Source organism: Vulpes vulpes, chromosome 5 (genome assembly GCF_048418805.1).
Source record: "Vulpes vulpes isolate BD-2025 chromosome 5, VulVul3, whole genome shotgun sequence".
NCBI lineage: Eukaryota > Metazoa > Chordata > Mammalia > Carnivora > Canidae > Vulpes > Vulpes vulpes.
The window spans coordinates 90,585,485-90,599,120 of NC_132784.1; the positions used below are offsets into that span (position 1 = coordinate 90,585,485).

Consider the following 13,636-nt stretch of genomic DNA (forward strand, 5'->3'; position numbering starts at 1 on the left):
CGACTCCCAAAAGATGTGTTTTTGGCTGGCAGTCTATAGAACACTAATGATAAAACGCCGGGGTCTTGACCTTGACCTGCGCGAACCCGTCTGCTTGCTGTGCTCCACGGCCACGCCACACTGCATCTGAGCAAGAGCAGGGTGTGACGGTGGTAGCTCCTCATGTCCCTGCTTGAAGATGAGTAGTTCCAGGAGGCATTGTGGATGGAGCCGTTCAAGTCCAGCGGTACGGTATCGTACCGCTCAGGTTCTTTAAAACAACAATCAGGTAATAACGAGGCACCGGTCCTAAGATCTGGACAGATTACAAAATGCTTCTCCCACTTCTTCAATCTTCCTCTTCCACTTTCTCTTTTCACGTTGGCATATGTATTTGTTCCCACGAAATGAGTTGGGGGGGGGCATGCTGACTTATTAAACACGTCCTGTCATACCCCACCGTGAATCCTATTACTGGGAAGTGTCACCACCAGATGAACTGGATAGATAGGCTGAACACGTGTGTGTATAAGCCTGATTTTTGCAAATTAAGTCCCATTTACAAAGCAGTAAGGGAGTTTGCTATTTAAACCACTTCTACATTACGCTAACTAATCATCCTTTAATTTCCCCTTCATGTAAACACGAATTTTCCTGTGCCTTTGTGATGGGCACTTTTAGTGGAAAAACAGTCCAAAACTCTTGGTTTATTCGTCATGGAACCTGATGCATCTGGAGGACAGCCAAGTGGTCTTTGTGCCGTAAACAGGATCTGTAGGGTTGGCATCTCGGTCGCACAGTTGACTAGCGAGTACTCGTTCAGGGGGAGAATGTTTGACTCGAGCAGCGGGAGGTGAGGGTCGTGCGGTGGATGACCAACCAGCGGCCGGGGGGTGGGGGGGGCACTGAGGATGCGACTGTGCGGGAGCTTGGGTGCTGGGAGCAGGAGGATGGAGAGCCCTGGGAAGCCTAAGAGCAGAAAGAAGGCATGATCCCATGGACCTTTAAAGAGGCGGGTCTGGTGGCAGAGTGACATGGCCTGTGTGTTCCGTGGTGTGGGTGTTTATTTTCTTTGTCCTGAACAAAGGGCCTGCACCTTGATGAGGTTTTCAGTGTGAGGCTCCCAGGTTTATGTCCTTCAGTGCTGCTGTGATTTGCCCTAGGGTGTATTGTCCCTGTTGTGCTTTAGTTGACTGTGTTACGTTGCCAGGGCCAGGGCTGCATTTTCCATAGAAATGTAACTTTTGTTGGGAGCCCCAGGGTAACTTAAAAGAAGATGAAAATTGGTCTGGCTCTAGAATCTTAGAAGATTTTATGGTGGCTGGACATCAGGGGATCTGGGACAGGGGTGTCTGCCGCCTAATGTCATAACACGTGTACTGAAAAAGGTTTGTATAAGAAAGAGAACAGCGTCTTCTCATCTTCAGGCTGCTCCAAGTTTTATGTCCTCGCCAAACCACGTAGTAGGGAACAGCCGGCTGAGAAGTCACCATGCCCTGGCTGTCGTGGGTTTGTGCCCTTAGTTTGGAGCTGTTTGCTGGGGAAGCCCCGGCAGCTTGTTGTAGGTCCTGGGCCGATTCGCGAACACTGAATGACCTGGTCCCTCGGGCCAGGATTAGGGCTTGGTCCGGGTGCAGAGGACTCTAAAAAGTCGCTTCCGTTCTACGTGCCAACAGAGAACTAATAAAAGCGAGGTATCCTGGCCAGAGAAATTGTGGGTCATCTCTGGTGCAGGCTGGTGAGTGGTCCCGGGAAGTTGGGTACTGTTAACCAGAATAGTTCTGACCTTGGAGCCCTGCCGTGTGACCCTGGCACCCAGCTTGGCCCTCCCGGCCGCTGTGGGAGACCTGCTTAACGGGACGTACAGCTGTGAGTGGAAGTCAGCCGGGGCGTTTCTCTGGAGGCCTTGCTGCGAGCCTTGCGGTCTTGCTCTCAGCCTCTGCCACGCAGGGAAGTGCAGGCGCGAAGAGCGGGGTTGTGGAAGCTCCGAGGCTGACCTGCATGGCGGGGGGGCACCCTTCCTCTGGGAGAGAGACCCTACTGGCCAGGGTGTTGGGGGTTTTTTTATGTGATTTCAGATGCTCTGTGACTAAAATCCGAGGTAAGTCTCCCTTCTCCTCAAGAGCAGTGAGGCTCAGAGCAGAATTGGGGGCGTTTGGAGGTCACTAAGCCTCCGGGTAGCGACCCCGACTCTTCCAAAATGCTGTGTTTTTAGCCTGGGGGGCTTTCCATCTCAGAAGCCCCAGAGTTGGCAAGGGAACTGGTACTGCTGTTGATTGCTGGGGGGGAGTCGTGGTCCCAGGCCTCAGAGGGACTTTAGTGACAGTTTTAGGGTATCTTGAGGCGACCCTACCGGAACAGTATTAGCTGAACTCCCTGCAGTTCCTGCCTGAGGGTGGGACAGCCGGTCCCCTCTGGTGGCCCTGACCTGGGGCTGCGGAGGCCCTGCCGAAGAAGGTGGCGGCGGGTGGTGGGCCTGCGTGGGCCTGACCGCCGCAGGAGAGTCCCGGGCCGCCCACCTGACAGCAGAGAGGCCACTCGGGCCCCTGCAGTACCTCCCGGAGCGGGGCGCGGGCGCGGGCGGGTAAGCACAGCCTCCCCTTGCTGCGAGGGCCCCCAGCTCTGCTGGGTTCACTGGTCGGGGAGGAGTCTCCCACGAGGGATCCCGATTTAGTTTTTCCTTAATCAGATATTCAGGCAAAGTGGGGGCCCGGAGCTCTGGCCGCGGGGCCGCGGGAGCCTCCACGCTCGCGGGTGTCCCCTTCGCCCAGCTTCGGCGGCGGCGCGGGAGCCCGAGGGCCCGACCCACGTCCTCTGTGTTCTCTGCCGCCCCCAGCCCGGGCCTCCCGCCAGGCAGGTCCAGCACGAATGCTTCCGAGTAAATGAAGGGGTTAGAACACGGAAAACCCCCCGTCTTTGGGATGAGGGGCCCACGAACTGTGTGTTCCGAGCTTCCACCCACGGTCGCCGTCTACACTGATGTGAGCGGCGGGAGCGTGGGACGCGCAGGCGGGTGCCCTCCCGGTTCCAGGCGGGGTCGCGAGCCCGGCCCGGGTGCGTGTGCCCCGCGCGGACCCCGGCAGCTCGGGTCGTGGTCTCGGGATCTGGACACTCCCACCTCGCGTCCGGCTTCCCCGGGGAAGTCTGAGGGAACGCGCGGACCTGACCTGCCACTCGTCGTGAGCGCGGGGCAGGTGAGGGCAGGTGGGGACAGGCGGGGGCAGGTCGTCGGGGGCGAGGCCTGCCCCTCCACGCCTCCGGCCCCGCTGGCCTGCGCCGGCTGCCGGGCTCCCTCGTGACACTCGCCCGGCCCGTCAGGCCTTGCAGTCGGCTCCCCCCGGCAGGTACCACCAGGTGCCCGGTCCTCCTCCCACGGAATACCTGCCTGATGGAGTTGAAGGATTAGCACGGTTTTAACCAAATCAGGCTCTTCCATCCCTATGATTATCTAAAATCAAAGCACTCGGAGTGCTTTGCGTGCTTTTGAGAAGCTATTTTTTCCCTGTTATTACTGCTAGGTAGTCCTCCATCGTGCTCAGCCAGAAGTGCATAAGGCTCCGCTGGGCCCAGGGTGTAGATTAGAAACCTGCGGATGGGGGAAAAGCACAGAAGCCCTGGCTTCCTTCTTAACCTGGACTTGCCTTTGGCATGTGACGCAGTACCAGTAGAGGGAGCCCTCTATTAATCTGGAAATCCACGAGAAGGATCTCTGTTCATCTGTCTAATTGGATTTAATTTAGGGATTGTGCTAAGAACGCATTCCTCCACCCTGCCCCAAGAATTTACCTTAACAACATTGGGAAATTAATAAATTGTAGGAAGGGAGAGAGAATGACCTTCAGCCCTGACCCCCACCTGGGGCTTTTTAGATGAAGACGTTCCAAGTTAGTCTCCAGAGTCTTTTAATCCATTTTGAAAGCCACTACCATTATGCTCCTAAAAATTTCCAAATAATTGGGTACATTTAGCCCTTAGAGCCTCACAGTAACAGGGCTGCATCAGGCATAACTACAAAATGATGGGTTTGCCAAACCACATGACAACCACTCTTTGCATAGCTTTCATCTGTGAAAAACGAGTGAGTAGTTGTAGATTGGTTCTAAGGTTCTTCCCAGCTCAAAGCAAAGCTAGTTTATAGGAGAGGTGCCTTCTATGTGGGGGAAAATGTGAAAATCTCTTTGAGAACTTTAGAAATTATTTTCTCCTCCTAAAATCTGTCACTTTTTGAGAAGTCAGCTTATTTGGGGAAAATTTAATGGAAACGTAGTGTATCATAATGCGCTAAACTTGGAAAAGCAGTGTATGGGGGTTTATGTGTTTTTTTAATTTTTGTTTAGAGTTTACAGGTTATGCCTTTAAATTCATTATTATCCGTTGGCATGCAGCACTCTTGGTTCTGGAAGGTTTTTTTATTTTTCTTTAGTTCAATTATTTTAACATTTATCAAAATAGAATTTATTATGATAGGAAAAACTTTGGTTTTTTTATGGTGTGGGGTTGAATTTCAGGTTAAGTAATATGTGGTAAGGGGCAGGCCATGGTAAGGAGGGCTGTTAACTTCCATAGACTTAAAACATGATTAAAGAGGAAAATGAAAGAATACCTGGAGACCTCAAAACACTCAAGCTTTTTTTTTTACCTAATTAAGCTTTTGACTACCGCCTACCCCCCAAATCCCCTCTGCATTAAATATTTCCATTAGCCATACAGGTGACATTCTAAGAATTTCTAATAAAGTTGTATTCTCAGTGCCAGGGAGCTCAAATTACACAGTTGCTAAAGGAAATGTGTGCTGTGCCATTCCAGCATGACTTCCAATGAGTCACCCTTTAATTCCTCCCAAACAGGCATGGTGTAACATCATTGTCACTTTATGTAATGCTTTTCACTATCAGACTATGATTCTCTAAATTACTGTTAATGATTCCAATTGAAAACTTGTTTAAGGCGTTTGTATCTACTTCCTTCTAGTTTGTATGAGTTCGTATGTCAGTCGCTTGAATTCAGATCCTGTTTACCCCACGCAGGTTTCTCTGGGATAAAAGGCAGGGCAGATGTGGACAAAGTGGTGATTTGTGATGACCCAATTATTTATATGAACAGCCTGGATCTTGGGGCTTTGCCGAGATTCTAAGGTTAAGTTGTTACGCTTTAAATTCTATTTCTATATAATGGCAATGTGGGTGACAATATTTGTTTTCTTATTTTGCTAAGTTGTCTTGAATTTTAATCTTCCAGTTTAGGTTTTTGGTTGTCTTTTTGAGCATAATACACTAGTGTTTTCTTTGTCCTGTTCTCTACAGAAACTGACCAAATCCCAGAGGTTACACGATCCAAAAATAATTTGCTTCTAAAATAAATCACTTGCTTGTAAAACAATTTGTGTAATTTGTATAATTTGTTTGTATTACAAGTTTAGGGCTTTTGAGTGTAAAATAAAGTTCCTTTCCATGAGCTCTTGATTACTGGTACCAGAGAAGTGAAAGAGAAAAAAAAATTATTCATGTTAATTTCTTTCAGAAATAACATTATTTGTAGGGGCTTTTCTAATTACAAAAACCATACAAGTGATTGCCGAAAATGTGAGAAAAGTTTAAGAATACTAAGATGGTTACATGTTAATATAACATTTTCAGAGATTTTTTTTTAAGCCAGCCGATGCATTTTTAAGTCTGGTATCTCAGCTAAATGATCTAATAATCCTGATTTGATTTTTTTATGAGTTAAATCAGCCTCTTATTTATTTCCTAGCCAGAATATATATAACTGTGGTAATAAATACCAGTAAATATTTCACTCTTGAGATTGAATATGTGGTATTCCCCAGAAAGACTTCTAAATTGAGCTGTCATTGCTAAAGACTTTCATTTATCTTTGTATATTTGTATACTCTATGGCCAACTTGCATACAAAGTAACACAATATCTAGATGCAATATGATATATATTGACCTTTCTTCCTTTGATTTTAGGCTTCTGGGACTTTTTTTGTGGCAAAGATTGATGAAACTGTCACTAAAATAAATAAATAAATATATATATATATATATATATATATATGAAATCTTTAAATCTTTCCTTTTTTTCTGCAAAGATTTGAAGCTCTCATTGTTGGAGAGGTACTACTGCAGCAACTTTTATCACTTTTTAGGAAAGAATTAAATTTAAATTGTCGGCTCTACACTTTTGGAAACAACTTCAACACAGAAGAAAACAAGTCTAGGGATCATGTTTACTGCTACTTTTCTAATATTCTTAACCACCGAACTTACAAGTTATGGTAACTTTATTGTAGCAGTATCTTAAAAGGAACAAAAAATTTCCTGGTACAGCAATTATCACCTGCAGATGGCCTAAAATTAGCATATTGAGTTAACTCCAGAAACAGCTTGTGAGCTGTAAAATGGGAGTTCAGATAGATAGTGAGATTTCACAGAAACGCTTGGTATATGGTATAAATAACCAGATAGCAAGATACCAATCGATGCATGCAAAGTAAAATGAGACTACTAATACCTTAGTTAAAATATCCTATGTAAAACTTGATGTCAAGGAGATTTATTTTGATGTTGAACATGGTGAAGCCTCTCTGCTTATGCATAGAATTTTTTTTGCTTATGCATAGAATTTTAAGAATTATTTGTATATACACATGAAAACAAAGAAGGCTTGAAGTCGAATTTATTATGACTTATAATCTGATTAGAAGAAAAGAGAATTTAGGGATCCCTGGGTGGCTCAGTGTTTGAGCATCTCCCTTCAGTTCAGGGCATGACCCCGGGGTCCTGGGATCGAGTCCCACATCGGGCTCTCGGTAGGGAGCCTGCTTCTCCCTCTGCCTGTGTCTCTGCCTCTCTCTGTGTGTCTCTCATGAATGAATAAATAAAATCTTTAAAAGAAGAAAAGAAAGATGGGATCCCTGGGTGGCGCAGCGGTTTGGCGCCTGCCTTTGGCCCAGGGCGCGATCCTGGAGACCCGGGATCGAATCCCACATCGGGCTCCCGGTGCATGGAGCCTGCTTCTCCCTCTGCCTGTGTCTCTGCCTCTCTCTCTCTCTCTGTGACTATAATACATAAATAAAAATTAAAAAAATAAATAAATAAAAGAAGAAAAGAGAATTTAAGTATAGAGAAAGCGTTATTAATCAGATTTATAAAAGCATGGCAGATTTCAAGTTAACTTTTCTTAGGCTTTGCGGTGTTATTATTTGACAGATCAAAAAAGATCCCATTTTGTGGCAAGGAGAAATAGTTTAGAGCCAGAATTCAAAAGGAGAAGCTAATGAACAATGCAAAAGAATTAACTTTTTCATGAGAGGACTTGATGGATTATTTGGTCATTGGGCATCCAACAAGTATTTCTGGTCCTTTAATAGCTAGGCATCAAAAACACTGCTTCTTCCTTCATCTTTATGTTAAGTTACTTAAACTTGAGGGGTTTTATTTTTGTTTTTTAAGATTTATTTACTTATTTGAGAGAGAGCACACATGCACGTGCGAGAAGGGGGAGGAGCAGAGGGAGAGGGACAAGCAGACTCAGCTGAGTATGGAGTCAGGTGTGGGGCTCTATCCCATGAACCTGAGATATGACTGGATCCAAAACCAAGAGTTAGACACTCAACTGGACTAAGCCACCCAGGAGCCCTTGAACTTCTTGAGTTTTAATTCACGTGTATAAAGAATACATTTTGGTGCTTGCTTCAGCAGCAGTATACTTACTAAAATTGAAATGATATGGAGATAGCATGGCCCATATGCAAGGATGACCTAGAAATTCATGCAGCGTTCCATAATTTTGATGTTAACTTATTGTGGTAATCCTTTCGCAGTATATACGTATATCAAATCATTATGCTGTAGAGCTTAAACTAATACAGTTTACATCAGTTATATCTTACTAAAACTGAGAGGGGAAGGATATATTTTGAACATGTCTGTACATCAAAGACCATCCCACAAATATTTAATATTTACCTACTAATGTAGTTTTGTAAGTAAGATTCTATCTTACAGGGTTTTATTTTGTCTCTGATTGTGGATAATTGTTTTTGCCATTCAGAAAGGAAACATTTAGTGTATGACATGCACACAGTGTAAGGAAAAAATAGCTCCCCAAGCATGCATTTGTATTTCTTCAGTATCCCAGCTATAGTAATATTTCTTATTGGATATATTTAGGGATGTAAATTTATATCTTGGAAAAAACTCTAAATTGAACTTTACAATTCTGCACAACCACTTATTCATAGCCATATAGTTCTGGGTTCCCTGGTCAGAATAAAAGAATCTATCGACAGGTTTTGTAGATTTCCCTGGTAGCTTTTCAGGGTGATCACTGCCTACAAATCCCATCCTTTCCTTTTGTGTCGGGGGCCAGTCATCGCTACCCCAGTGAACTCCACTTAGCTAGTCTTCAGTTAACAAGTCTCATTTCCTCTTATAGATGCGTGCACATGTGTACACATGCATGCACGCATACACACAAACAGGCACGCATGCGCACATCCCTGCCATGGGGCGAGAACAGTCTATTGTCAGTCTCCTTATTCTGTTTCTGGTGATCTCAGGATTTGGAGGACCAAATGATCACTTCTCTCCATGGAGTGCTTGGGGACCTCTTACGTTAGCTAAGCATTATGGTCCCCCGATGAAATGTGCTAAATAAAAAATGTTTTCAGGTGTTGCTAGGAATGCATCTAACCGAGGCTTACGATACAATGCTTCACAACTGTTGATATACCTGAAGTACGTCCGTTTGTGTGAGCGTGGGAAACTGTCCATGATGTAGTATGATATGCAGGTTGCATGACATCTATCACAGGATGCACGTGAATTTCTTTATAAACTCCATTCAACAGAAGTTTCTTTAAAATGCATCAGTTCTATGGCAGACATTGTAGTTTCTTGCAGCTGCTTGACTTTGTATTCTATTCCTTCAACTGTAATATTTTTTCTGCCTAATGAATTCCTATTTATTCTTTCAGAACTTAACTGAAATGCAATCTGTGAAGCTCTAGACCTGATTCTTGAGACATAACTAGTTTTTCTCCTAAGGTTTAGTGCTCTCTGTTCTTACTTCTATTGTCCCACTCATAGTATGTCTTGCAATGATTTGTTTCTACGTACATCTGTTCTCCATCTAGGTAGTGAGCTCCTGTCACCCAGCCCAGGTTCAAGTACATCACGTGGCCTCGACTAAACAAGAGAATGTCTCTTTATTACCTCAGGTTGCTCAGGCCATAAGTTGATAAACATAGAACATTTTGAGAGCCCTAAGAGCTCTTTTTTCTCCTGGGTTTGATAAAGTAATATCCAGTACAGTTTGTGATTGTAGTTCTTTAACTCAATCATATGATTATTAAGATATTTTTTAAAACTTCATTGAGGGACAACTGGGTGGCTCAGTTGGTGAAACATCTGCCTTCATCTCAGGTCATGACACCGGGAAACTGGGATTGAGCCCCATGGCTCCCTGCTCCGCAGGAACCTGCCTCTCCCCCTCCCTTCCCCTCTGCTTGTGGTCTCTTTCTCTCTCAAATAAATGAATAAAATCTTTTTAAAAACTTCACTGAGAGGCAGCCCCAGTGGCCCAATGGTTTAGCGCCGCCTTCAGCCCGGGGTGTGATCCTGGAGACCTGGGATCGAGTCCCACGTCAGGCTCCCTGCACGGAGCCTGCTTCTCTCTCTGCCTGTCTGTCTGTCTGTCTCTCTCTCTCTCTTTCTCTCTCTCTCTGTCATGAATGAATAAATAAAATCTTTTTAAAAAATAAATAAAAAATAGGGGATCCCTGGGTGGCGCAGCGGTTTGGCGCCTGCCTTTGGCCCAGGGTGCGATCCTGGAGACCCGGGATCGAATCCCACGTCGGGCTCCCGGTGCATGAGCCTGCTTCTCCCTCTGCCTATGTCTCTGCCTCTCTCTCTCTCTCTGTGACTATCATAAGTAAATAAATAAAAAATAATAAAAGATTTTTTTAAAAAAATAAATAAATAATAATAATAAAAAATTAAAACTTCACTGAAGAATAATTTATAAACCAATAAAATTCATCCACTTTCAGTATATAATTAAGGGGTAAATAAATTCACAAAGTTGTGCATTCATCACTGAATCCAATTTTAGAAAAATTCCATTACCCCAAGAAGATCCCAACTGAGGTATTCTTAAGTATTGATGGAATGATAGAACTGTCCAGAAACTTGTGTTGTGGGTTGAACTTGATGATCTCAAACTTCATCATTGTTTTTGGCTCTGGACTGTGTTGGATACAACATATGTACAAGAGGCCTGCATACTTGGTGGTGCTGCATCCTGAAAGAAGAGTACGTGGTGGCAGTAAAGGATGTTGATTTCTCTTCAGAGGCTTGCTCTGTGACGAGCTCTGTGCTGAGTCCATTATATACATTACCTCATTTGAGATTCAAAATATAAAAACCTATGTTGTGTAAGTGTCCTTTGTTGAATCCATATGCACTCTGCAGAAAAGGAAGTAACCCCAGGTCACACCGCTAGTAAGTGGAAGGGCTGGGATTTGAACGGGGCCTGCTGTGTACCACACTTGTTGGAACATTCAGTAGCTATATGTTGAGCAATTACTGTGTGCTCCCATAAGAAGGCACATCTTAGGAAGCATGTAAGAAGTTCGAAGAATTATTTAATTTGAAAAACAGAAATAACTACAGTGTTGAAAGGATCAACTCTGAAATCAGCTTTTTCTCTGCCTTGGCTCCATCCAGTTTGGTTCAAGGCTCTGAGGGCATATCCTGAATCAGGTCAGCAAACCTGGAGAAGAGAAGAAACAGGATCCTGTTGTAAAAATTATAAAATAGTGAGGCCATTTGGGTTGTCAGCATAATATCTGGTTGGGTTTGCTCTGGGGATTATTTCATCTTTAAGTCTTAAAAACCTAACATTACTTGGTTTTCGTCAACACAAACGGTCAATTTTTATTAGAGCAGTGGTTTGGCTGCTCTAACAGAGACCTACCGGTGGCTTAAACAAAATTGAAATGTATCTTTCTCTCAGATAAAAAGCTGGGTAGGTAATCAAGGTTTGGCAGGGTAGTTCCCCAGTCATTAGGGATCCTGCCTCTGCATCTCGTTGCTCAGCCACCATTATCACACGGCTCTTATCTTGGGGGTTAAGTGGGTTGTTTTAGCTTCTTGTACCACGGCTACATTCCAGCCATCAGGAGGAGGAATGTCTAAAGAAGAGGATGTGTGTTTTTCTCTCCTTTAAGGCCATGACCAAGAAGTTGCAGGTGTTACTTCTGATCACTTCTCACGCTGTAGAATGTAGTCATAGAGCACATGCCCCTCATTCTGTGAAGATGAGCTTAACATGAAAAACGTAGACTTGTACATAAGAAGGAGGGAGACATGGGATGCTTTAGGCCAAATGCTTTCTCATGGCTTCTTCTTCTTCTTCTTTTTTTTTTAATCTGGGCCATTAGATTCAGTCAAATCCAGAAATTTCTGTCGACATGATTCCCCTAGGCTTTGAAGACACTTCTTTGTTTCGAAGTTGGCAGTGTGTCAGTCTGTCTTCCATGATGCAGTATCAGTTTGAACTTGTTTTTCCTGGAAAAGTGTATGCAGCAGCTCCCAGCTTAACATCTGGGTTGGGAGCACTTGCATACCAGATTTTACCTTGGTAAAGCTGAATACATTTTCTTTCTTCAAAATATTTCTAGGAAAAAAAATTATTTTCTCATCAGAGTACTGTTTTCATTAAGACATACTACTACTATTCAAGACAAAAATGCTTAAAATTCCGGTGTTTGGCATACATGCCAACTTTTCTATGACAAAGCAGCATTTGCTTCTTAGAAGATCAACGGTACCTGCAAATCAGGAATTCATGTTCTAACCTCAGTACTTAACTATGATGTGGCCTTGACTAAGCTGGTGGATGTCTTACCTTTTCTTACTTAATAATATCTTACAACAGAGTTTAGAAGTAGCCTCTCTCTCATATTCAGTGTATGTCATCAGCAATTATCATGAGGCCCTTTGAGAATGCAGGTGTCACTTTTTTGTCATTGGTTACGAGAGATCATGATAACCTTAACTTTCTTCAAGGATGTGTTTTACTCACAGCTAGCTAGGCCAACAAGAGGCAGATACACTTAACATTTGCCAAGCTGTCACTTTTTGACATTCTTCTAAAGTCTCTTTGGATAGGAAAAGATCATTGGAGTGTTTAAGATTAGAAATCTTAAGTAATCTTGGTTTGCAGATATTTGTTTTGATAAAGTATGTCCTTTTCCAGGAGGACATTTTGGGAGATCTCACTGTAAGTCCTTAATTATTTGAAGATCTCTGTGCCAGTATTACGTTTAAGACAAGGCCAGTTTTAGCCAAGTGTACTGAATGTATCCACAGTGTTATCTCCAGCGATTTCATCTGATTCCTTTTTATGCACTCTTGACACAGCCAAATTATATAGAGTATATAAAATAAACTGCTGTCTGTAGAGTGGTGAGTGGTTTCGTGATTCCCTTCTGTTTTGAGTGGGTGGCTTCTCTCCACTCTTTATCTGTTGCTTGCATTCTCAGCCATCACGAATGTTTTGTTTTCTCTTTTGCAGATGACACGACTGGTGCTGCCCGGCATGGTGGAAAGGTGAGTCACGAGCTCTCACACAAACACTAGAGAGACAGCTCATGATTATTTATAGGGAGAATCCTTTCTTTGCAAAATTCATTAAAGTGACTAACGAACCTATCCTCCATGTCTTAGCAACAGAGTAATGTGCCTGGCGAGTCACACGATGGAGCATGAGTCATCTGCTGGTGGAGGCCTTTTCCACTGGATTCCCTTTTTATTTCTCTCTCCAGGGTTGTGGTGGTTCCTTTAGACCAGGATTAAAAAGTCTGCCTGAGTCACCATCACCAACTCAATTGCCTGCTATTCTGAGGGGGCGGACAGAGTTCCTGGGGTATTCCCGGGAATGCCTTCTTAAAGCTATATGGTCTCAGAACTACAATCAGTGGAGTTTCACAAAGCAAGACCCCATCTTCTTGGGGGGGGGGTAGTTCTTAATGGATAAATGGGCATATGAAGAACTTAGGCATGTTCTAAAATGGTTATAAGATGTCAAACCCACCCTTGGAGCACAAACCTGCACCATGGAGCCCCATGTGTGTTCTAGTTTGAGTTGGGTTCCACTAAGATATGCTAGATGTCTTCATTTTCATTGAGAAATGTGTCGTAGAGTTTCTTCTTGAAATAGCATGAAGTGTAAAATTGTAATTAAGCTCTCTCTCTCCCTTGGAAAAGCCTGAATGATGTCTAGGCTTTCAAAGGAAACCTGTTGAAAAGATCTGGGCTTACATCTTGAGCTGGCTTGATCATTTGCTAAATTTAGGGCTTCACAGTCATCCTTCTCTGCAAAACAGTTTTGAGTTTGGAAGAGATCCAGAGGAATCACAGCTTTGGAAAGGGCAAAGCCCAAAGACCCTACTTCTGTGAAAAAGCCTCTATGACCAGCTTCAGGCAGGGCTTACAGCTATTTATTGAGTACCGATTATGTGCCAAGTATATACAAGGACTTGATGTCATTTACCTTTGATAGCCTCCCACCACTGTACAGAGTTGAGGAAGCGAGGTTAGGAATCCATTTTGCTTGGCATCTGCAGAGACTGGTTGAGAAACCGCTTC

General features: G+C 43.9%; 1 protein-coding gene and 1 non-coding gene across 2 annotated transcripts in view; both read left to right on the forward strand.

Moving 5' to 3' along the window:
- HSD17B12 (hydroxysteroid 17-beta dehydrogenase 12) overlaps positions 1-13,636 on the forward strand; it is a 157,810-nt gene that overhangs the window by 123,732 nt on the left and 20,442 nt on the right. Inside the window, exon 7 of the mRNA XM_025991537.2 lies at positions 12,564-12,598. Within this exon, the coding sequence (XP_025847322.1) occupies positions 12,564-12,598 (35 nt within the window). The remainder of the gene's footprint in view (positions 1-12,563; positions 12,599-13,636) is intronic.
- LOC112914622 (U6 spliceosomal RNA) lies at positions 7,669-7,774 on the forward strand. The gene has a single exon (XR_003233896.1). It is a non-coding gene; the product is annotated as a U6 spliceosomal RNA (small nuclear RNA).